Here is a 25,095-nt window from a genome sequence, read left to right on the forward strand (position 1 = left end):
TTCCTCCCTCCAGGCACCAACACCACTCCCCTGCAACCCTCAACATTGTTCCAGGGGCTGAACAGCTCCAGAGAGTAGAGCTTCTGGGCACTAGAGGGCGCCACATACAAATATGCAAAGTCAAAGGAACATGGTTCAAAGCAAAACCATACATACACCAGAGAAAGAGTAAAATGAAACACATTTCATGAATCTTCTAAAAGACATTTCAAAATAAAAATCATAAACATGCTCATGGAGGTACAGAAAAATATTCAAGAACTAAGGAATGAATTTCGGTTGGAGATCCAATCACTACAGAACACAGTATGAGAGATAAAACATACAATGGAAGGTTTTATATTTATTTTTTATTTTGGTATCATTAATATACAATTATATGAGCAACACTGTGGTTACTAGACTCCCCCCATTATCAAGTCTGCTCACATACCAATGGAAAGTATTAAAAGCAGATTAGATATGGTGCAGGAGATGATTAATGAAATAGAAATTAGAGAAGAGGAATACAAAGAAGCTGCGGCAGAGAGAAGAAAAAGGATCTCTAGGAATGAAAGAATACTGAGAGAACTGTGTGACCAAACGGAACAATATTCATATTAAGAGGGGTAACAGAAGAAGAAGAGAGAGAAAAAAGGATAGAAACTTTGAGGAGTTAACTGCTGAAAACTTCCACAATTTGGGGAAGGACACAGTCTCTCAGCCCATGGAGGTGCACAGATCTTCCAACAACAAGGGACCCAAGGAAGACAACACCAAGACATATAATTAAAATGGCAAAGATCAAATATAAAGACAGACTATTAAAAGCAGCCAGAGAGAGAAATAAGATCACATACAAAGGAAAGCCCATCAGGCTATCACCAGGCTTCTCAGCAGAAACCTTACAGGCCAGAAAGGAATGGCATGATATATTTAATGCAAAGAAGCAGAAGGACCTTGAACCACAAATACTTTATCTGCCAAGATTATCATTTAAATTTGATTAAGGGATTAAACAATTCTCAGATAAGCAAAAACTGAGAGAATTTACATCTCACAAACCATCTCTACAGTGTATTTTGGAGGGACTGCTATATATGGAAGTGTTCCTAAGGTTTAATAGCTGTCACCAGAGGTAATAAAACCACAGTAAAGAATGCAGAAGTTGACAACAAAAGCACAATGTCCCAACTTCTGTGGGACACGGCGAAGGCAGTTCTGAGAGGAAAGTATACAGCAATCCAGGCTTATTTAAAGAAGGAAGAACAATCCCAAATGTATAGTCTAAAGTCACAATTATTGAAACTGGAAAAAGAAGAACAAATGAGGCCCAGAGTCAGCAGAAGAAAGGACATAATAAATATCAGACAAGAAATATATAAAATTGAATAGAAACAATAGAAATTAACAATAGAATAAGATAGAAAAAAATCAATGAAACCAAGAGCTTCTTTGAGAAAATAAACAAAATAAACCCCTACAAACTCTTACTAAGAGAAAAAGAGTCTATACACATAAACAGAATCAGAAATGAGAAAGGAAAAATCATGATGGACACCACAGAAATACAAGGAATTATTAGAGAATACAATGAAATCCATATGCTAACAAGCTAGATAACCTAGAAGAAATGGACAACTTTCTAGAAAAATCCAACCCTCCAACACTGACCAACGAAGAAACAGAAAATCTAAACAGACCAATTACCAGCAATGAAATTGGATTGATAATCAAAAAACTACCCAAGAACAAAAACCCCAGGCCAGACAGATTCACCGCTGAATCTTATCAGACATATAGAGAAGAAGACATGATACCCATTCTGCTTAAAGTTTTCCAAAAAATAGATGAGGAGGGAATACTTCCAAGCTCATTCTATGAAGCCAGCATCACTCTAATACCAAAATCAGGCAGACACCACAAAAAAAGAAAATTACAGACCAATATCCCTGATGAACATAGATGCAAAAATACTCAACAAAATGAGGAAACCGAATTAAAAAAAATATCTCAAAAAGATCATCCATCATGATCAAGTAGGATTTATTCCAGGGATGCAAGGGTGGTACAACATTTAAAAATCCATCAACATCATCCACCACATCAACAAAAAGTAGGACAAAAACCACATGATCATCTCCATAGATGGTGAAAAAGGATGACAAAATTCAACATCCATTCATGATAAAAACTCTCAACAAAATGGGTATAGAGGGCAAGTACCTCAACATAATAAAGGCTATACATGACAAACCCACAGCCAACATCATTCTTAAAAGTGAGAAGCTGAAAGCTTTTCACCTATGATTGGGAACAAGACAGGGATGCCCACTCTCCCCACCGTTATGAAACACAGTACTGGAGGTCCTAGCCACAGCAAAGAAAGAAAGAAAGAAAGAAAGAAAAGGCAACCAGATTGGTAAGGAATAAGTCAAACTGTCACTATTTGCAGATGACATGATATTGTACATAGAAAACCCTAAAGAATCTACTCCAAAACTACTAGAATATTTGAATTTAGAAAGTTGCAGGATACAAAATTAATACACATAAATCTGTTCCTTTCCTATACACTATCGATGAACAAGCAGAAAGAGAAATCAGGAAAACATTTCCATTCACAATTGCATCAAAAAGAATAAAATAGCTTGGAATAAACCTAATCAAGGAAGTGAAAGACCTATACTTTGAAAACTATGAGACATTTATGAGAGAAATCAAAGAAGATACCAATAAATGGAAACACATCCTGTACTTATGGATAGGAAGAATAAATATTGCCAATGGGCCATCATGCCTAAATCAATCTACAGATTCAATGCAATTCCTATCAAGATACCAACAGCATTCTTCAATGACCTAGAAATATCTTTAAAAAAATCATATGGAACCAAAAAAGACCCCCAAGAGCCAAAGCAATCCTGAGAAAGAAGGATTAAACTGGAGGGATTATGCTCCCCAACTTCAAGCTCTACTACAAAGCCACAGTAATCAACACAATTTGGTACTGGCACATAAACAGAACAAGAGACCAATGGAACAGACTAGAGAGCCCAGATAGAAACCCAAGCGTATGGTCAATTAATATACGAGAAAGGAGCTATGGACGTACAATGGGGAAATGACAGCCTCTTCAACAACTGGTGTTGGCAAAACTGGACAGCTACATGCAAGAGAATGAAACTGGATTACTGTTTAACCCCATACACAAAAGTAAACTGGAAATGGATCAAAGACCTGAATGTAAGTCATGAAACCATAAAGTTCTTAGAAGACAACATAGGCAAAACTCTCCTGAATATAAACATGAGCAACTTCTTCCTGAATGCATCTCCTCAAGCAAGGGAAAGAAGGAAAAATGAACAAATGGGACTACATCAAAACAAAAAGCTTCTGTACAGCAAAGGACACCATCAACAGAAAAGGCACCCTACCGTATAGGATAATATATTTGTATATGATATATCCGACAAGGGGTTAACACCCAAAATATATAAAGAACTCACATGCCTCAACACCCAAAAAGCAAATAACCCTATTAAAAAATGGGAAGAGGACATGAAGAGACAATACTCCAAAGAAGAAATTCAGATGGCCAACAGCCACATGAAGATGCTCCACATCACTAATTATCATGGAAATGCAAATTAAAACCACAATGAGGCATCACCTCACAGCAGTTAGGATGGCCAACACTGAAAAGACTAAGAACAACAAATGCTGGCGAGGATGCGGTGAAACGGGAACCCTCCTACACTGCTGGTGGGAATGTATGCTAGTTCAACCATTGTGGAAAGCAATACAGAGGTTCCTCAAAAAATGAAAAATAGAAATATCATTTGACCCAGGAATCCTGCTCATTGGAATTTACCCAAAGAATACAAGTTCTCAGATTCAAAAAGACATATGCACCCCTATGTTTATTGCAGCACTATTTACAATAGCCAAGATATGTAAGCAACCTAAGTGTCCATCAGTAGATGAATGGATAAAGAAGATGTGGTATATATACACGAGGGAATATTATTCAGCCATAAGAAAGAAACAAATCCTACCATTTGCAACAACATGGATGGAGCGGGAGGATATTATGCTCAGTGAAATAAGCCAGGCATAGAAAGACAAGTACCAAATGATTTCCCTCATTTGTGGAGTATAACAATGAAGCAAAACTGAAGGAATAAAACTGCAGGAGACTCACAGACTCCAGGAAGGGGGTAGCAGTTACCAAAGGGGAGGGGTGTGGGAGGGTGGCTGGGGAGGGAGGGAGAAGGGATTGAGGGGTATTGTGATTAGTACACATGGTGTGGGGGGTCACGAGGAAGACAGTGTAGCACAGTGAAGGCAAATACTGAGTCTGTGGCATCTTACTATACCTGATGAACAGTGACTGTAATGAGGTATGGGTGGGGACTTGATAATATGGGTATATGTAGTAAGCACATTGTTTTTTCATTTGAAACTTTCTTAAGAGTGTATATCAATAATACCTTAATAATAAAAAAAAGAAAAACAAAAAAAAAATACGTTCCTAGAAAGAAAAAAAAAGAAAACCAGGGAAAATGAGTTTTCCACAAAACTAAATTAAGAGCATTAATTCGGGAATCAACTTCCTAGGTTCAAGACCCAGAATCATCAGTTATTAGCAGACTTTGGATAATATATTTAATATCTCTATTAAAGACAGAGATAAAAATGGGAATGGAAATAGAATCTACTTCAGAGGTACTGTGAGGTCTAAGTTAACATGTGAATAACATTTAGAACAATGGCAAGAACATGTAAAACACTGTATAAATGTTAGGTGCTACTGAACACATAGGCTTGTCTTCCATTCTAGACTCTTCTGACATTAAAAAGTGTATTATGTGATATGAAATAAAGGTGATATTATATAGTCTTTGTATAATGTCTTAAGCGATCCCTCATGACTACAAGAAAAAATTTATTTAAAAAAGGAAAAGAAATAGAAAAAAGAAGAACTCTTACAAGTCAGTGTCTTCTATTTTTTTAGGGGACATTCAAAAATCATGGCTCTATAATAAAAAGACAAAAAGAGTATCTCATTCCTATCGCTTATTTCCACGATTTGAAGAGTTTAAAAAAAAAAAAACTCTTTATAGACAGGAAGTTACTCCTTTTTAAAATTATATAAAAATCCGAATCAGATACATTCTCCAGTGAACAATCAAAATTGAAGTTATATAAATGCCTTGAAAATATTCACCCAAAACAGATAAAACTAAAAATATTTTTAGTTTCATAAAACTGTATGCCAACTCCAAAGCATTAATAATACTTACCCTATAGTCAAAATCTGCAAACTCTCTGCCCCCACGACCACCTCTGAATCCACCACGAAATCCTCGAGGGGTGGTAAAGGTACCACCTCTGCCACCACCACGCCCTCGGCTACCACGGAAACCAAGACCTCCTCTGCCTCTGTACCCTCCACGGCCACGGTTTGGACGAAGTGGGATTCCAAATGTTTCAGCATTTAATCTTCTTTCTTCAGCCCAGGTTGGTCTCCGTTCTCTATTACAAGAACAAATAATCTTTAGTGTATCAAAATGGCTTTAAAGAACATTTTCTGGCAAAACTATGTAGCACTAATTCATGAATTAAGGCTAAGTAATTCCTAAAAATCAAATAAAAATAAGCATCTCATCTTAAGTCATCACAAGCTGTTCAAGGCAATAGTTCTTATAATATTCTGTTAAATATTTTAACAGAAAATAGAACTCGTTATTAGTTTCTCACAAATACAGTTAATACAACAAACTTGACAGTCCTAATACAATGGGAATTCAGATATAATGGGATTGAAAAATGAGTCCATCTTCTACATAGTCCCAGTGGAAGAGAGGACAAAGCCAGGAATGGAAACCTGTCTCAGGAAGCTAGGAGGATAGGTCCCCAAGTTCTTAGTGCACCCCTGGACCAGATGCCTGAAACACACATTTAAATTGCTTTTACTGCTCTCTACAGCCCAGACAATCACAGGACTCACATCAGAATCACCCCCATCTATGTTTAAACTGAAGCAGACAACTGCCACCAGATGGAACCAAACTGCAGTTAAGAGGAGGACAATTTGGACAGGGCAGCAGAAACTCTGGAACTCTTAGCTTGTTTGGGAATCCTTTAAATTAACCTGACAATTTTCTGGATCCATACTTACTGTAATATGGCCGACATTTACTATATCAACAAACTTCAAAGTAATATTTACCCTTCCGGCCCTGGCTTCATTTCAACTACATTGCAGAGATGTAAACTAAAAGGTCTTACTTAGCTGTTAAATGAATGCTTCTGTTTTAATTACTTATTTTCAAATGTGAATGTATCCCTTAACAAAAGCATACGGTCATTTTTTTTTTTTGCAAGGAGTAATATAATTGAGTTTCAGTAGAGCTTATTTTATTTTAGCGAAATAAAACACTAAAAAATTGCTCATTAAGGCATTTTTAAGTATTCATTAAACTTTGAATTTATAAGAAATTTCAAACTTCAACCTTGTAAGAGCCTAAGAAGAGAAACTTAAAACACTGTATCTGTAGCTGGAGGAGCCAAGATTGTGGTATGAGCAGGGCAGCGGAAATCCCCTCCCAAAACCATACATATTTTTGAAAATACAACAAATACAATTATTCCTAAAAGAGAGACGAGTGGATACAGTACAACACCCAAGCTATATCTACACCAAATACAACTATTCCTAAAAGAGAGACCAGTGGATACAGTACAACACCCAGGCTATATCTACACCTGCGAGAACTCAGCATCTCACAAAGGGGGTAAAATACAAGCTGCGGCCTGGCGGGACCCGAGCGGTCACCCCACCCCAGCTCCCCAGTGGGAGGAAAGGAGTCGGAGCAGGGAGGGAGTGGAAGCCCAGGACTGCTAAACAACCAGCTCTAGTAATCCTCACCAGGAGTGCAGACACACAGTGCACAGTGTGCTGGATATTAGAGAAACGGAAAAGCAAAATCTGCGAGCGGGTCCCTGCAGCCGGGTCCCCTGGGATAAAAGAAATGCCAGTGCTTTTTGAAAGTCTTAAAAGGACAGGGACCTCACAGCTGGACGGAATTGACCCGGCACACTCAGCCCAGCAGCTGAGAAACCCGGGGAACTCCAGAGGCCCTAACCTCCTGGGCGGCAGCAGAGCTCTAAAGCCCCTCATGGCGATACTCAGCCTGTCAGTCGCTTTCACGGCCAGCGCAGCCCCCAACACGGCAGGCCAATAGCAGGTGTGTGAGTGCGAGCTGGTGGCAGCGGCATTCAAGCAGCTGGGAGCAGATACACAAGTCGGCGGCAGTGGTGGCCGAGCAGCCTGGGAGTGGCTGCGGCCTCAGCAGCCGCCCAGAATCTCCTCACGGCGTTCAGCCATCCAGGCCAGACCCAAAGGCTGCTGCCAGTATGCAGCTGCCCAGCGCAAGCAGAAGAAACTGGGGCAAGATGTGAAAGGGTGCCGTTCTCGCAGGAGAGCTCACCTGGCATGCCTGTCATTCCCAGCAGGGCTTTGGGCTACCCTGACAGTGACCCCACCAACAGCAGCTTAGGGAATTAATCCGGAGGCTGTTCCATGAGTGCGGGTAACAGACACGGTCAGCGTAAAGGGGCAAGGCGACCAGAAAACAGGAAAGGACTCTGTTCTCCCAGCTGACACACGTGCTACTTGCCTACAGCCACTGCTATCACCATGAAAAGGCAGAAGAATTTGGTCCAGTCCAGAATTACCCAGATAACCCCTGAGAGAGGGCCTGGGGAGATAGATTTAACCAAACATCCTGAAAAATAATTCAAAATAAAGGTCATAACCATTCTGATGGACCTGCAGAGAAATACGCAATAGCTAAAGGATCAAGTAGGGAGGGAGAATACAGAAATAAAACAATCTCTGGAAGGACTTAAGAGCAGACTGGATGAGGTGCAAGAGGCCATTAATGGAATAGAAATCAGAGAAAAGGAACACAGGGAAGCTGAGGCAGAGAGAGTTAAAGGATCTCCAGGAATGAAACAATATTAAGAGAATTGTTTGACCAATCCAAACGGAACAATATTCGCATTATAGGAGTGCCAAAAGAAGAAGACAAAGAAAAAGGGATAGAAAGTGTCTTCGAAGAAATAATTGCTGAAAACTTCCCCAAACTGGGGGAGGAAATAGTCTCTCAGACCATGAAGGCCCACAGAACTCCCAACACAAGGGACCCAAGGAGGACAACACCAAGACACATAATAATTAAAATGGCAAATATCAAAGACAAGAACAGACTATTAAAGGCAGCCAGAGAGAGAAAAAAGGTCACCTACAAAGGAAAACCCATCAGGCTATCAGATTTCTCAACAGAAACCTTACATGCCAGAAGAGAATGGCATGATATATTTAATGCAATGAAACAGAAGGGTCTTGAACCAAGAATACTGTATCCAGCATGATTATCATTTAAATATGAAAGAGGGATTAAACAATTCCCAGACAAACAAAAGTTGAGGGAATTTGCCTCCCACAAACCACCTCTACAGGATATTTTAAAGGGACTGCTCTAGATGGAAGCACTCCTAAGGCTAAATAGATGTCAACAGAGAAAATAAAATTACAAGAAAGCAGACCAACTAAATACTAACTAAAGCAAAAAATAAAATCAACTACTCACAAAAGCAGTCAAAGGAAACACAACAGTACAGAATAAAACACCTAACATATAAAGAATGGAGGAGGAGGAATAAGAAGGGAGAGAAATGAAGAATCATCAGACTGTGTTTATAATAGCTTAGTAAGAGAGTTAAGTTAGATGGCTAGCTAGTAAAGAAGCTACCCCTGAACCTTTGGTAACCACGAATCTAAAGCATGTAATGGCAATAAGTACATATCTTTCAATAATCACCCTAAATGTAAATGGACTGAATGCAACAATCAAAATACACAGAGTAACAGAATGGATAATAAAGCAAGACCCATCTATATGCTGCTTATAAGAGATTCACCTCAAACCCAAAGACATACACAGACTAAAAGTCAAGGGATGGAAAAAGGTATTTCATGCAAATAATAGGGAGAAAAAAGCAGGTATTGCAGAACTTGTATGAGACAAAATAGACTTCAAAACAAAGAAAGTCACAAGAGATAAAGAAGGACATTACATAATGATAAAGGGGTCAGTTCAACAAGAGGATATAACCATTAAAAATACATATGCACCCAATACAGGAGCACCAACATATGTGAAACAAATACTAACAGAATGAAAGGAGGAAATAGAATGCAATGCATTTGTTCTAGGAGATTTCAACACACCACTCACTCCAAAGGACAGATCCACCAGACAGAAAGTAAGTAAGGACACAGAGGCACTGAACAACACACTAGAACAGATGGACTTAACGGACATCTACAGAACTCTACACCCAAAAGCAGCAGGATATACATTCTTCTCATGGAACATTTTCCAGAATAGACCACACACTATTGACCACACAGAATAGGCCACAAAAAGAGCCTCAGTAAATTCAAAAAGATTGAAATTCTACCAACCAACTTCCCAGACCACAAAGGCATAAAACTAGAAATAAATTAAAGAAGGAAAACAGAAAGGCTCACAAACACATGGAGGCTTAACAACATGCTCCTAAATAATGAATGGATCAATGACCAAATTAAAACAGAGATCAAGCAATATATGGAAACAAATGACAATGACAGCATAAAGCTCCAACTTCTGTGGCATGCAGCGAAGGCAGTTCTAAGAGGAAGGTATACAGCAATCCAGGCCTACTTAAAGAAGGAAGAACAATCCCAAATGAATAGTCTCAAGTCACAATTATTGAAACTGGAAAAAGAATAAATGAGACCAAAAGTCAGCAGAAGGAGGGACATAATAAAGATCAGAGAAGAAATAAATAAAATTGAGAATAAAACAATAGAAAAAAATCAATGAATCCAAGAGCTGGGTCCTTGAGAAAATAAACAAAATAGATAAGCCTCTAGCCAGACTTATTAAGAGAAAAAGAGAATCTACACACATCAACAGAATCAGAAATGATAAAGGAAAAATCATGACGGACCCCACAGAAATACAAAAAATTATTAGAGACTACTATGAAAATCTATATGCTAACAAGCTGAAAAACCTAGAAGAAATGGACAACTTCCTAGAAAAATACAACCTTCCAAGACTGACCAAGGAAGAAACAAAATCTAAACAGATCAATTGCCAACAAAGAAATTGAACTGGTAATCAAAAAACTACCCAGGAACAAAACCCCTGGGCTAGATGGATTCACCACTGAATTTTATCAGACATATAGAGAAGACATCATACCCATTCTCCTTAAAGTTTTACAAAAAATAGAAGAAGAGGGAATACTTCCAAACTCATTCTATGAAGCCAGTATCACTCTAATACCAAAACCAGGAAAAGACCCCAGACAAAAAGAAAACTACAGACCAATATCCCTGATGAGTATAGATGCAAAAATACTCAACAAAATATTAGCAAACTGAATTAAAAAATACATTAAGAGGATCATACACCATGATCAAGTAGGATTCATCTCAGGGATGCAAGGATGGTACAACACTCGAAAATCTATCAACATCAAAATCCATTGACCACTTCAACAAAAACAAGGACAAAAACCACATGATCATCTCCATAGATGCTGAAAAAGCATTTGACAAAATTCAACATCCATTCATAATAAAAACTCTCAACAAAATGGGTATACAGGACAAGTATCTCAACATAATAAAGACCATATATGACAAATCCATAGCCAACATCATACTTCACAGCAAGAAGCTGTAATCTTTTCCTCTGAGATCGGTAATAAGACAAAGATGCCCACTCTCCCCACTGTTATTCAACATAGTACAGGAGGTCCTAGCCACGGCAATCATGCAAAACAAAGAAATACAAGGCATCCAGATTGGTAAAGAAGAAGTGAAACTGTCACTATTTGCAGATGACATGATATTGTACATAAAAAACCCTGAAGACTCCACTCCAAAACTACTAGAACTAATACCTGAATTCACCAAAGTTGCAGGATACAAAATTAATACACAGAAATCTGTTGCCTTCCTATAAACTAACGATGAACTAACAGAAAGAGAAATCAGGAAAACAATTCCATTCACAATTGCATCAAAAAGAATAAAATACCTAGGAATAAACCTAACCAAGGAAGTGAAAGACCTATACCCTGAACACTACAAAACTCTCTTAAGAGAAATTAAAGAGGACACTAACAAATGGAAACTTATTCCGTGCTCTTGGTTAGGAAGAATTAATATTGTCAAAATGGCCATCCTGCCTAAAGCAATCTACAGATTCAATGCAATGCCTATGAAAACACAGATAACATTCTTTAATGAACTGGAACAAATAAGTTTTAAAATTATATGGAACCACCAAAGACCCTGGATAGCAAAGCAATCCTGAGAAGGAAGAATAAAGCATCTCACTTCCCAACTTCACGCTCTACTACAAAGCCACAGTAATCAAGACAATTTGGTACTGGCACAAGAACAGAGCCACAGACCAGTGGAACAGAATAGAGTCCAGATATTAACCCAAACATATACGGTCAATTAATATATGATAAAGGAGCCATGGACATACAATGGGGAAATGACAGCCTCTTCAAGAGCTGGTGTTGGCAAAACTGGACAGCCACAGGTAAGAGAATGAAAATGGATCGTCTAACCCCATACACAAAAGTGAATTCGAAATGGATCAAAGACCTGAACGTAAGTCATGAAACCATAAAACTCTTAGAAAAAAACATAGGCAAAAATCTCTTGGACATAAACATGAGCGAATTCTTCATGAACGTATCTCCCCGAGCAAGGGAAACAAAAGGAAAAATGAACAAGTGGGACTATATCAAGCTGAAAAGCTTCTGTACAGCAAAGGACACCATCAATAGAACAAAAAGGTATCCTACAGTATGTGAGAATATATTCACAAATGACAGATCTGATAAAGGATTGACATCCAAATTATATAAAGAGCTCACGCACCTCAACAAACAAAAAGCAAATAATCCAATTAAAAAATGGGCAGTGGAACTAAACAGACAGTTCTCCAAAGAAGAATTTCAGATGGCCAACAGACACATGAAAAGATGCTTCACATTGCTAGTCATCAGAGACATGCAAATTAAAACCACAATGAGATATCACCTCACACCAGTAAGGATGGCCAACATCCAAAAGACAAACAACAAATGTTGGTGAGGTTGTGGAGAAAAGGGAACCCTCCTACACTGCTGGTGGGAATGTAAACTAGTTCAACCATTGTGGAAAGCAGTATGGAGGTTCCTCAAAAAGCTCAAAAAGAAATACCATTTGACCCAGGAATTCCACTTCAAAGAATTTACCCTAAGAATGCAGCAGCCCAGTTTGAAAAAGACAGATGCACCCCTATGTTTACTGCAGCACTAGTTACAATAGCCAAGAAATGGAAGCAACCTAAATGTCCATCAGTAGATGAATGGATAAAGAAGATGTGGTACATATACACAATGGAATATTATTCAGCCATAAGAAGAAAACAAATCCTATCATTTGCAACAACATGGATGGAGCTAGAGGGTATTATGCTCAGTGAAATAAGCCAGGCGGAGAAAAATGAGTACCAAATGATTTCACTCATATGTGGAGTATAAGAACAAAGAAAAAACTGAAGGAACAAAACAGCAGCAGAATCACAGAACCCGAGAATGGACTAACAGTTACCAAAGGGAAAGGGACTGGGGAGGGTGGGTTGGAAGGGAGGGATAAGGTGGGGGGAAAAAAGAAAGGGGGCATCATGATTAGCTTGTATAATGTTGAGGGGCAGCACAGGGAGAGCTGTGCAACACAGAGAAGACAAGTAGTGATTCTATAGCATCTTACTACACTGATGGTTAGTGGCCAGTGACTGTAATGGGGTTTGTGCGGGGGACTTGGTGATGGGGGGAGTCTAGTAAACATATTTCTAATGTAACTGTAGATTAGTGATACAAAAAAAAAAAAGAAAAATAGAAATGCAATATAGAAATGTTGTATAGATTCAAAAGAGGCAAAATTTATTAAACCAACTTAAATGAATTCTCCAAAATAATACTCATAAGTCCTAAATTGGAGGACTTTGTCTCCCAACCTCTAGTGTCTATCCCCTCTGCCTTCTGGTCCAATGTTTTTAAATCATTTCCAGGCTTATTAGAAGAAAAGGGAAATGCACAGAATTTATAAAAGGATAAGTTATTTAACTCATATAAGAGGGAGACTGTTTTTAATGTTCTGTGTTATACTGCTTTTAATCAGGGAGAGAGTAACACACAAGTATGTCTATACTGTTTCATTAGCAATGTTTCAAGAATACATTAAGAAACTTGGCATCTCTGAAATGTTATTTCTTGGATTATACCTATCAAAAACACTTGCTTAGATGGTACTTCTTGGATTATACCTATCGAAACACTTGTTTATCTCCTTGAAAGTTATTTTAATTATTAAATGCAGAAAACCACAGTAGCTTTTTTCCTAACTTAAGACCTTAATACTCATTCATTGTATGGAAGTTATCTAAATGTGTAAGTTCAGTATTTATTAAGCAATGTATTATTTTAATAGCCATTTTCCAATCAGAATTATGTAGTAAAGCATCCAACAATTTCAAAACTTAAACTGTGGAAATAAAAAAATATACTATAAATATATTAAAAAAATACTATACCTGTTATCATCACAAGAAATATTATCAAAGAAGGATTTAGTTTTGTCATAATAGCAATTAGGTCCAAGTGGATCTTCTTCATCTGCATTTCCCTCACTGTTTTGGGTATCAACTCCTGAGTCTCCTTTATCTTCACCATTTACAGGCTTCTCCTGTCTCTCAAGTTTATCTTCTAGTGAAAAACAAGCACATACCATAAAGGTCAAGACTTGTACTAAATATCTGTATTTCACAAGCAAATGAGAATATTTCCTGAGTAGAAAAAGGGAAAACTCACCTTTCAATTTTAGTTTATTATGAAACTCTCTGTCGATTTCCTCCTTGTTAAATTGTGCATTTGCACTTTCAAAGTCAAAGTCTTTCTCAAATTTCATTGGACCATCTCGTCGAATACCAAATCTTCCCCTGCCACCTCGATGACCTCCACGCCCTCTCCTTGGAGCTGAAGGAGCACCTGGAACTATGTCAATAAAGGAAAAAATAAGCTGATTTAGGATAGAAATTATTATTGTCAACAACAGAAATGCTTACAGGTCTCTGTACATGTTACTATAGCTGTATTTTTTTTATGTAAAAAGAAATGAAATTTCATTAACATTTAATATATAAAAGACTGAGAACTGCACATATGAAATTTATAAACATGATTACAAATAGTACACATGAAATTTGTATTTAAGGGGTCCAAAGTCATGTATGTCACTGATAAGAGTACACAACTGAAACGTTTGGGAGACTTCTGTACTAAATTTACTGTATAGCCTTTGAGGGCAGGGGCTTTGTTCTGTTTGTAACCCTAATAAATACAAAAACAAAGTGCGTTCTCAAAATATAAGAATTCTTTAATGGAAAAGATCACAGGAACCAAGATTTATAGCAAGAAAAATAAACTGACATTAGTTTTCACAAATTGCAAGGTAGGAAGTGTTATTTCCATATCACAGATAACACGAAAAAGACAAGAAGCACTAACTCTCACCAACATCAAGTACTTCCTACTTTATCTAGTCTGCCTCTAAATGGTTTCATACTATTCAAGTCTTACTGTATCTATTCTTTCTCTACAATGTAATATGGTAATAGGATTTATGAGATATGATAAAGCAATACCAAAGAAGCAGAAATTAGAGTGAAAACTTGAGAGCCAAATCTCCAGCACAAGAATAGTTAAGAAAAAAGTAAAAGAGGAACAAGGAATAGTAGTTAACATGAAAGAGTTAACAGAAAAATACAGAGCACAAAGCACTATGAATTCAATGACTATAATTGAATACATTAAATTTCTGGAATAAACTTATTCCAGAAAACACTGACAAAGATCAGAGGGGGCCATACAGTATTAGACAGGTTTCTGTTCACTGTTCGCTAAAGTTTGGTAAACTGCCCAAATATGAGAAAACAAAACCATGAAAACCCACACCAGCATTCCAGATACTTAAATCTAGGTAAGCAGGATATTTAAAAATTTAACTATACTTTTAGAGATGCCTTGGCCTAAATCCAGGAAGTACAGCACAATGTTTCTGTCTTAAAAAAAAATGTTTTAAGTATAGTCTTTCTCTGTAAGTAACAAGAACAAAAAAAATCTGAAAGAACATTCACTGTTCTGTTAATGCATCTCTGGGGGATGAATTTTGAAGGGTTGTGACAGATACTTTTATTTATTACTTTATGTGATTTTTAAATAATGGAAGTATGACAATAATTTTATTTTGAGAGAGGGATTTTATTTTTCCAAATTAAAAAAAGTGAAACATGGTAAATCAAACCAAAAACTGTATTCTTTGCCATATAGTACCTACAAAAACACATCATGTACAGGAGAAAAAAATTGCTAAATTTAAGTGAAAGATCCACTTTTCTCCCAATTATTACCTAACTAACGTGATTGCACACTGCCTTTATTTTCTAATTTAGAAGAACTTAAAACTGCAATTTATTCGTTACTATTAAGTTTAAAAATAATAAAATGGATGAATCTGGGGTAAATGTTATAGATTACAAAACAGATAAAGAATATGTAGAATCTTAAGTCAATAGTCATGAAAGAAAAAGTTCTTCAACAATTAGGAAAAAAGCTCAGGGCTTAATTAATTTTAATGAGAAAACTTTTCAAACTTTAAAGGTACAGAGAATTCTAATCTTAAAAGCACCGAAAACCATGAAAACAATTTTATCATGCTAACAGGAAACTGACACAAAAACATAAATAAGAATACAAAAGACAGTAAAAAAATGAACCAATACAACAATGTAAAAATATTAAGTGTACAAATCCTGTTACCAGATAATACTCAAGAATACAGTAAAAGATAACTGTCTACCACAGTTTATTCCAGAAACTTAATGATTTAGGGGAAAAAAAGGCTCTTATTTTAAAACAGACAAAGATATAGACACACACACACACAAATATATATAGAAAAAAACAGTACAGAGTGATCCTATGGCATTACCCAGCTTCCCCTCCAAAAGTAACACCTTATTTAACATTATTAAACATCAAAACCAGGGAAAAAACACTGGTACAATATAATTAACTACACTAAAGATCTCATTCAGATTTCAACAGTTTTTGCATAGTCTTCTTTCGGTATGCCTTTAGGCATAGCTGTATGACATTTGCCACATATACAGATCTATAAAACCACTGTAAGCAAGATAAAGAACTGTTCTGTTATGACAATAAAACTCTCCTGTGCTACTGCATTATAGTCACCAATGCCTGCTGTTTATTCTTCTATATAGTATTTATGCATCATATATTTAAAATGTTCTCAACAGTAGGAAGCATAGGATATGGCTTTCAGATCTAAGTAACTTACCTATTTGTCTCTTGCTATCATTTCTGAGTTGCTCATTTTCTGGTCTTGTAACTTTGTGTACTTCAGCTATAAAAGACATATGAAGTGACAAATTAACTTAGGATACATAAGAAAACTTCTGTAAAGTTATATAAATGGGGAAAAAAAGCCACCCCAAAACAAAACCAAAAAATCTATATCCCCACCATCATCACTACTTTGAGTCATATTTTAAAGACTGAACATTCTATCAAGTTCAGTTTAAACCTTCTAGGATTATTCATATAAAGTATATCTTTTTAATGAAAATTAGGTGGATGGAAAACGTTGATCAGTTAATTAAGGAACAGTAAATAGCTCAAGTTCTACCTCGCCTGTGCTCTTGATTCTCTATTGCTTTTTGGCTGGTAGATGGTAAAGGCCTGGTTGACACTGGGCTCCTTCTCCCAACAGGTGCTGGAGCAGGTAAGTGGGCTGAGGCGGTCTGTACTGCTTGTTCCATGGTGGGGCTTTTTCTCAAAGGGTCTAACTGAGGGCTTGAACGACCTAAAATGTAACCAAAAGATAAGAAACTACTCTATCCTTTGGGAGTTTCAAAATAATCCAGACTCTAAAAAATGGTCTAGTTTTATTTCTACCAAGTCAAACCCTTAGCACAAATGTGAATTTATCTACTTATTAGACCAGAGCTTAAAACTGCTTTGTTGAGCTGGTCACTAGGTTAGTAAAGAAACAAAAACAACCCCCTGCCCAACCATCAAAAACCCCCCAAAGCCTGGGTAACTTTATCTGTATTTCTACCCGGTGTAATAAGGTTTAAGAAAGTTTTTCAAAAATTGCTGCCTGGTACAAGATTCCCCAGGTTTATTACCAAAGATCATGCTGTGGGGAGGTCAGAGGCAGACTTTCCCCAGTACTCACAACCGTAAGATTATACTAACACTTTAGCTATTATTTCCAGAGGGTTCAACTTTTTTTTTTTGGTATTAAGGTATTATTGATATACAATCTTATGCTCGGGTTTCACATGAGCAACACTGTGGTTACTGCATTCACCCCTATCATCAAGTTCTTACCACATACCCCCTTACAGCCACTGTCCATGAGCATAGTAAGATGCTGTAGAGTCACTACTTGTCTTCTCTGTGCTATACTTCCTTCCCTATGCGCCCCCTATATAGTGGCTAATCATAATGCCCCTTAATCCCCTTACCCCTCCCTTACCCGTTTCCCTTTGGTAACCGCTAGCTCATTCTTGGGTTCTGTGAGTCTGCTGCTGTTTTGTTCCTTCAGTTTTGCTTTGTTGTTATACTTCATAAATGAGTGAAATCATTTGGTACTTGTCTTTCTCCACCTGGCTTATTTCACTGAGCATAATACCTTCTAGCTCCACCCAGTTGCAGATGGTAGAATTTGTTTTCTTCTCATGGCCGAACAGTATTCCATTGTGTATATGTACCACATCTTCTTTATCCATTCATCTACTGATGGACACTTAGGGTGCTTCCATGTCTTGGCTACTGTAAATAGTGCTGCAATAAACATAGGGGTGCATATGTCTTTTTGAAACTGGGATTTTGCATTCTTCGGGTAATTTCCTAGGAATGGAATTCCTGGGTCAAAGAGTATTTTTATTTTTAGCCTTTTGAGAAACTTCCATACTGCTTCCCACAATGGTTGAACTAATTTACATTCCCACCAACAGTGTAGGATGGTTCCCCTTTCTCCACATCCTTGCCAGCATTTGCTGTTGCTTCTCTTTTGGATGGTGGCCATCCTAACTGATGTGACATGATATCTCATTGTGGTTTTAATTTACATTTCTCTGATGATTAGTGATGTGAAGCATCTTTTCATGTGCCTGTTGACCATCTGAATTTCTTCTTTGGAGAATTGTCTGTTCAGATCCTCTGCCCATTTTATTGGGTCATTTGCATTTTGGGTGTTAAGGCATTCGAGCTCTTTATATATTTTGGATGTTAACCTCTTAACAGATGTCATTTATGAATATACTTTCCCACACTGTAGGATGCCTTTTTGTTTTACTGATGGTGTCCTTTGCCATACAGAAACTTTTTAGTTTGATGTAGTCCCATATGTTCATTTTTGCTTTTGTTTCCCTTGCTCGAGGAGATGCATTCAGGAAGAAGTTGCTTATGTTTGTATTCAATTGCCTGTTTTCTTCCAAGAGTTTTATGGTTTCATGACTTAAATTCAGGTCTTTGATCCATTTCAAGTTTACTTCTGTGTATGGAGTTTGACAGTAATCCAGTTTCATTCTCTTGCATGTAGCTGTCCAGTTTTGCCAACACCAGCTGTTGAAGAGACTGTCCTTTCTCCATTGTATGTTCATGGCTCCTTGATCATAAATTAATTGGCCATATATATGTGGGTTTATATCTGGGCTCTCTATTCTGTTCCATTGAGCTATGGGTCTATTCTTGTGCCAGTACCAAATTGTTTGATTACTGTGACTTTGTAGTAGAGCTTGAAGTTGGGGAGCACAATCCCCCCAGCTTTATTCTTCCTTCTCAGGATTGCTTTGGCTATCCGGGGTCTTTGGTGGTTCCATATGAATTTTAGAACCATTTGTTCTAGTTCATTAAAGAATGCTGTCAGTATATTGATGGGAATTGCATTGAATCTGTAGATTGCTTTATGCAGGATGGCCATTTTGAGAATATTAATTCTTCCTGCACATGAGCATGGGATGTATTTCCATATTTTGGCGTCTTCTCTGATTTCTCTAGAGTGTCTTGTAGATTTCAGGATATAGGTCTTTCACTTCCTTGGTTAGGTTTATTCCTAGATATTTTATTCTTTTTGATGCAATTGTGAACGGAAGTGTTTTCCTGATTTCTCTTTCTGCTAGCTCATCGTTAGCATATAGGAATGCAACAGAGTTCTGTGTATTAATTTTGTATCCTGCAGCTTTGCTTGAATTTGGGTATTAGTTCTATTAGTTTTGGAGTGGATTCTTTAGGGTTTTTTATGTACAATATCATGTCATCTGCAACAAGTGACAGTTTAAATTGTTCCTTGCCCATATGGATGCCTTTTATTTCTTTGTGTTGTCAGATTGCCATGGTTAGGACTTCCAGTACTATGCTGAATAAAAGTGGGGAAAGTGGGCATCCTTGTCTTGTTTCCAACTTTTTTTTATAACACTTTCTGAAGGTATGTCTAAACTGATACCTTTATACTTTAGGTATTATCTCTGTTAAATTTCTAAAATAAGGGAAGTAAAGAACTAGGAAGTTAGGTAAAATTTTTCAACACCTCAGGGGCTTGGGTAATTAATTAAACATCAATACTGAAAGGCCAGCAACAAGTAAACCCTTCAGATAATTACATAGTACCCATACCCATTTCTTGCCATTTGCAAGATCTCTTGGCAGGTTATTGCTTAATATGGGTTTTGTACTTACAAATTCTATTTTTTGTAATTTTACATAAAAAAAGAAAAAAAAATTCCAAATACACTGTAAATGTTACCACCCACCTGTGTACGTTTTTGCACAGGCTCCAAACAACTGGTGAACCAGTGCATGCTGAGAATGCATTGGCTACTGTACACCAGATGTTTCAGGGACCATTTATTAGTACTATTACACAAGTTTATGTTTATCTAAAGTATGCAATTACAATTGTGTACCACCCTTTCTAGTCATTAATAACAAAGTTTACTCTGCCATTAACAGAAATAGTGTAATTTTCCCAATGATTATAATGGGAAATCAGGTGGTTTATGTAAGTTTGGTCTATGAGAATACATTTTGTGATCACTTATCCCCTTATAAAGAGACACATAAAAGAAGTACTAAGATTTTGAAAGGCCTATTGTTTAGTGTTACAATAATGTATTAAATGATATTGTAAGTTTCTAAAGCTTACTTTATGAAAGCTTTTCTTTGAGAAAATATCCTGTGACACCAGTATTACAGAACCATAAGTGGTAGGGCAATCATAGCAAGTGAGAACTCATTTGTTGTGTACTTTAAAAACCTTGTAATTAAAGTCTACTAGTCATGATAGCAATTTTGTTATAAATAGGGAAATACAGGTGATACTGAACATATTATTAGGAATAAATCCAGAAGTTATTTCAGCATAATAAAAACATACCCTCTTGACCTATCTTCACATTCTTATTAGTTGAAAGAAAATTCTGGGTGTTTTATTAATTTTGTAAAATGTAGATTCACAGGCATTCTCTGCTACTGCTTTATATAAACATACCTCTTTCTTCTAATAAATCTACTTAAAAATTTAAAAAGTATTTTAACTTATTTAAAATAATTTTCATCCTAAGTGTGAGGGAAGGAATCTATTTTTTCCCAAATGATCAGGCTGTTGTCTGTCCTAACATCATTTACTGGATAGCCACCCTTTGTGTATTAGTTTAACAATAGTGTCTTTACCATATATTAATTACATATTTATACTTGGATCTGTTTCTGACTTTTGTTCCATTTATCTCTAAATCTATTCCTTTGCTGCTTTATATATATTTTATTATCAAGTAGGCAAGCCTTATCTCACTATTTTTTAAAACTGTCTAGCTATATTTCCATGTTTATTTTTAAGATAAAATTTTTAGGATAAGATTTTTAAGTCTTATTTTCAAGTCTGTTGTGTTTTATTAAATTCTACTATTGAAAGTACAGCAAATTTAATTAACATGAGAAGTAAAATCTCAATACCAAATTTTTATATCTAAGAAGATCTGTTTCTCTAATTATATTTGACTTCTTTTATGTCCCTCTATTACACTTTGTATCTTTCATCATAGAGGTTGGTCATATTTCTTATTATGTATTTTATATATAATTTCTATTTCTCATTACTGTGAAGTCTTCTATTAACGCCATTCATTAGTGGTAGGTTAGGTTTTAGGACAACTACCTATTTTTTCACATTTGCTTTACACTTAATTCTATCTAATTTAAGTCCCTTGTTAGTTCTAGGTTTTTCAGCAAATTCTCAATTCCAAGCAGAAAGTCAGAGCATTAGCAAATAATGCTAATTTTAATATTTGTATTTTTTATTTCTTTTCAAGTATTTTTGATTTAGCTAAAAATTTCAGAACGATGCTGACCAGCAATGTTAATAGGCATTCTAATTTATGATTTTAATAAGAATTACTAGTGTTTCAATATTAAGGCTAATGTTGCCTATTGGTTAAGGCAGCTATCACTACTGAGCATATTCTACATATCAGGTATTAGGGTAAGGGCACTACATACCTTAAAAAAATTACTCCTCATGGTTAAGTCTGTTAGTTACTAATAAGAATCTCAATTTATAATGGGACTTTATAATTATTTATAAAATAATTCTTAAAAATACTGAATATTTTTCTCTAAAAAAGAATTATTTAAAAAATAACAAACCAATACACATATACACAAATATATGCTTATATTAACCTAGAAAAAAGTCTGGAAGTATATACTACAAAATGTGAATTTATTCTGGGCAGCAAGACTGGGTATTTTTATTTCCTTCCTTATGTTTAGTGTATTTAAAATTCATATACAACCAATCTTTAGAATGTTAAAAAAACTAAAAATTAAGTTACTTAAAATCACTATGAAAACAGTAACTGCAACTATTTCAAAATATCTAAAGTGAATTGCATAGGATTATATTTAGCATTGGCTTTATTTTACCCTCAGTAGCTTTAAATGTATTTTAAAGTCACTAAGAAAATGACTTCACATTGTTTTATTTAAATGTAGACATACATATAAAGCAATAAGCCAATAACATCCATTTTAGCAGCAGATGAAAATGGATTTGGAATCTTAAGACCACTGGAGCTTAGAAGACCGGCTGGTGGAAAAACATAATTAAAAAAAAAAGAAACAGTATCTTTTAAGAAGCTTATTAAAATGCAGATCTCTAAACTCCAGGGGATTCTGATATGGCAGTCCCTCAGGATCTAAATTTTTAAGAAGCACTACAGATGATTTGGTTGTGGGTGGTCCACACTGAGTACCACTGCTCTGGATCCTGTGAGGATGCTACACAATAGCATAGTGAATAATTTGTTTTTTTCAGTCACTATTTCAACTTCATAAAGGATAGTTCACTTTCAGTGATGAGTCTAGGACTGATGTGGTATCTTTAACTATTATATACAAGTTCTATCACTTCTTTGCAAAAAAGGGCAAACTTAAGAGAATGTTTACTGTTTTAGTTTTATGATCTAAGAATTGTGAAAAGCCTAAATAATGGAAGTCACTCAATAATATTAGAAATAATTAGGAGAAAAACTTAAAAAGAACCAAAAATAAATTATACATATGACTTACATACTGCAAAAGCTCTAACATTCAGAGAAGGACAAAAAGTACTTTGGAAGTTTAGAAGGAAAAAACAGCTTACCTTGAGATAACTGTGTTTTTAGAGATCTTGTATCCTGTGTAAAGGCAGAACCAACTGCACTACTTTGGGATAGGGTACCGCTGTTTGATGTGTCTGTTCCAAAGGATGTCAAGGAGCTTCCAGCTTTTTTTTTAATGATAAAAAAAATTTTTAATTTAAACCTTTCAGTTATATAAATATACTGTTTCAATGATAATTGTTGCTGCCCCCCCAAAACACTGTGCAACTTAATAATCCTAGAAATTAATAAAAATGCATCATAAAATAGTTTGAGAAATCATTGACAATACTGGAAAAAAGCGCGCCAATATATACTCTAGAACCCTTGGATCCAAGTAATTTTTGTTACATATGCAATATTATTGTAGGCAGTTTAATCAGAGGGGACAGCAAAGACCAATATCAGATACAGAAGTAGCAGAAATGGTACATTCTACACCAACATTAAGGTTCAATTATGTTAATACCAAGTATCTGCACAAATAGGCAAATCAGCAGACAGGTGTCTAAGAGAGCTTTTTCAGCTTCCACAGCAATAGACAACAGACTCCTGTCCTTTTTACTGCCTCCCCTCAGAATGGGCTACATTCTGCCCCAAAAAGTTCTGGTAGTAGGAGTAAGTCCCTAGAAGTTCTCAATTCTTTGATATACTAGATTATGTCAATCTTCTCAAAGTTTCTACAGTACTTATGGATTCACTTTTCATAAGCTGTGCTCTCTTATTTAATATTTAATCTAGGCAGGTTTTCTCTAGCAGGAACTATTTCCCTTCTTCCCCCAACCTCCAAATCCAGTCTATAGGTGGTAGTCAGAATAATCTTTTATCAAATACAGATATAATCACTTTACTACAGTGCTTAGGACCCTCTGATGGCTTTTCACTGCCCTCAAGATTAAGAGTTCCAAAGACTTATTTCAGTTTATAAGGACCTCTCCTTATCTGCCTACCTTTTCTCATCACTTTCCTTATTTTCATTAGTCTACTCCACAGCAGTTTACCTGTCTACTTTTTAAATAATTGAAGATTATGATCATGTCCCTCACCATCTTCTCATTTCCAAACTAAGCAACTCCAGTTCCTTCAACCACTACTTACCTTCATGTGGTCTTTACTATGTGCTCCCCTCCCTGGATTTTCCTAATTTAATGAGTTCTTGTTCACACTTTCTTAAAATGGGGCATCAGAACCTAGCACAGTATCTTAGATAATAAGAACCAATGGGACAGAGGTGTGTGTGATCCAGTCAGGCTACTGCCCCAGCCATCTCAGGAAAGGCCTAATATAACCTCCCACATCCCTGGAAATGTGGGGATCAGTGCTCTCAGAATTTCTGGGGGAAGCTGACTCCATATCTTTATCTCTAGTATTTCTGGGCAATGACCATGACATAAAACACTCCGATGATATATATGTATTTTAATTTTCTTATTAAAGTATCATTGATACACATTCTTACGAAGGTTTCACATGAGCAACATTGTGATTACTACATTCACCCACATTATCAAGTCCCTCCCACATAACCCACTGCAGTCAACTGTCCATCAGCATAGTAAGATGCTATAGTCCCTGCTTGTGATGACACATTTTATCTCCATGCTACTCTGTTTCCTCACTGACTCAACTTCTCACTGCATGTCCCCTAGTTAGCAAACTCTTCTATATCCTCCATCTTTTCTCTGAGCTCCTGGTCATACCTCACACCCCCTTTAACCCAATTCAGCTACTGATTAAACCTCAAACTATTCTTTGTATATGGTATGAGGCAGGGGTCAAAGTTAATTTTTTCCAAATATATCCAGCTACTGGGATATCACGTTAAGATACCCCCTTTTGACTGAACTGTGCTGGTACCTTTGTTTTAAATCAGTATTTAAGTGTGTCTATTTTTGTGCTCTCTATTCCTTGCTCCTGGTGTCGTATATATTTGTATCAATAATTCACTGCTCCAATTTCTGTAACTTTATAGTACATCTTGAAACCGGGTGCAAGCCTCAAACTTTCTTCTTCAAGATCATTTTGGCTATTCTAGGTTTTGTATTTCCATATAAATATCATAATCAGCATATCAATTTCTATTTCAAAATGTCTGATGGGATTTTAATTGGGATTATTTTCAACCTGCAAATCAATTTTGGGGAAAGTGTCACTTTAAAAATGATACTGAGTCTTCTGACTGACAAGCATGGATTAA

At 36.2% G+C, this 25,095-nt stretch overlaps 1 protein-coding gene across 4 annotated transcripts in view; it reads right to left on the minus strand.

Annotated features, from left to right (window-relative positions):
• The window catches only part of LSM14A (LSM14A mRNA processing body assembly factor), a 51,575-nt gene that overhangs the window by 6,148 nt on the left and 20,332 nt on the right, over nt 1-25,095 (minus strand). For 2 of the 4 annotated variants that reach the window (XM_073226155.1, XM_037021485.2), the window contains exons 4-9: nt 22,901-23,023; nt 16,880-17,056; nt 16,532-16,597; nt 13,984-14,166; nt 13,707-13,878; nt 5,286-5,517 (exon numbers count right to left, since the gene is read on the minus strand). In XM_073226155.1, coding sequence (XP_073082256.1) covers nt 5,286-5,517; nt 13,707-13,878; nt 13,984-14,166; nt 16,532-16,597; nt 16,880-17,056; nt 22,901-23,023 — 953 coding nt within the window. The remainder of the gene's footprint in view (nt 1-5,285; nt 5,518-13,706; nt 13,879-13,983; nt 14,167-16,531; nt 16,598-16,879; nt 17,057-22,900; nt 23,024-25,095) is intronic. The other 2 variants (XM_073226157.1, XM_073226156.1) reach the window with 1 other exon arrangement.

The sequence above is a fragment of the Manis javanica genome, chromosome 17 (assembly GCF_040802235.1).
Source record: "Manis javanica isolate MJ-LG chromosome 17, MJ_LKY, whole genome shotgun sequence".
Classification (NCBI taxonomy): domain Eukaryota; kingdom Metazoa; phylum Chordata; class Mammalia; order Pholidota; family Manidae; genus Manis; species Manis javanica.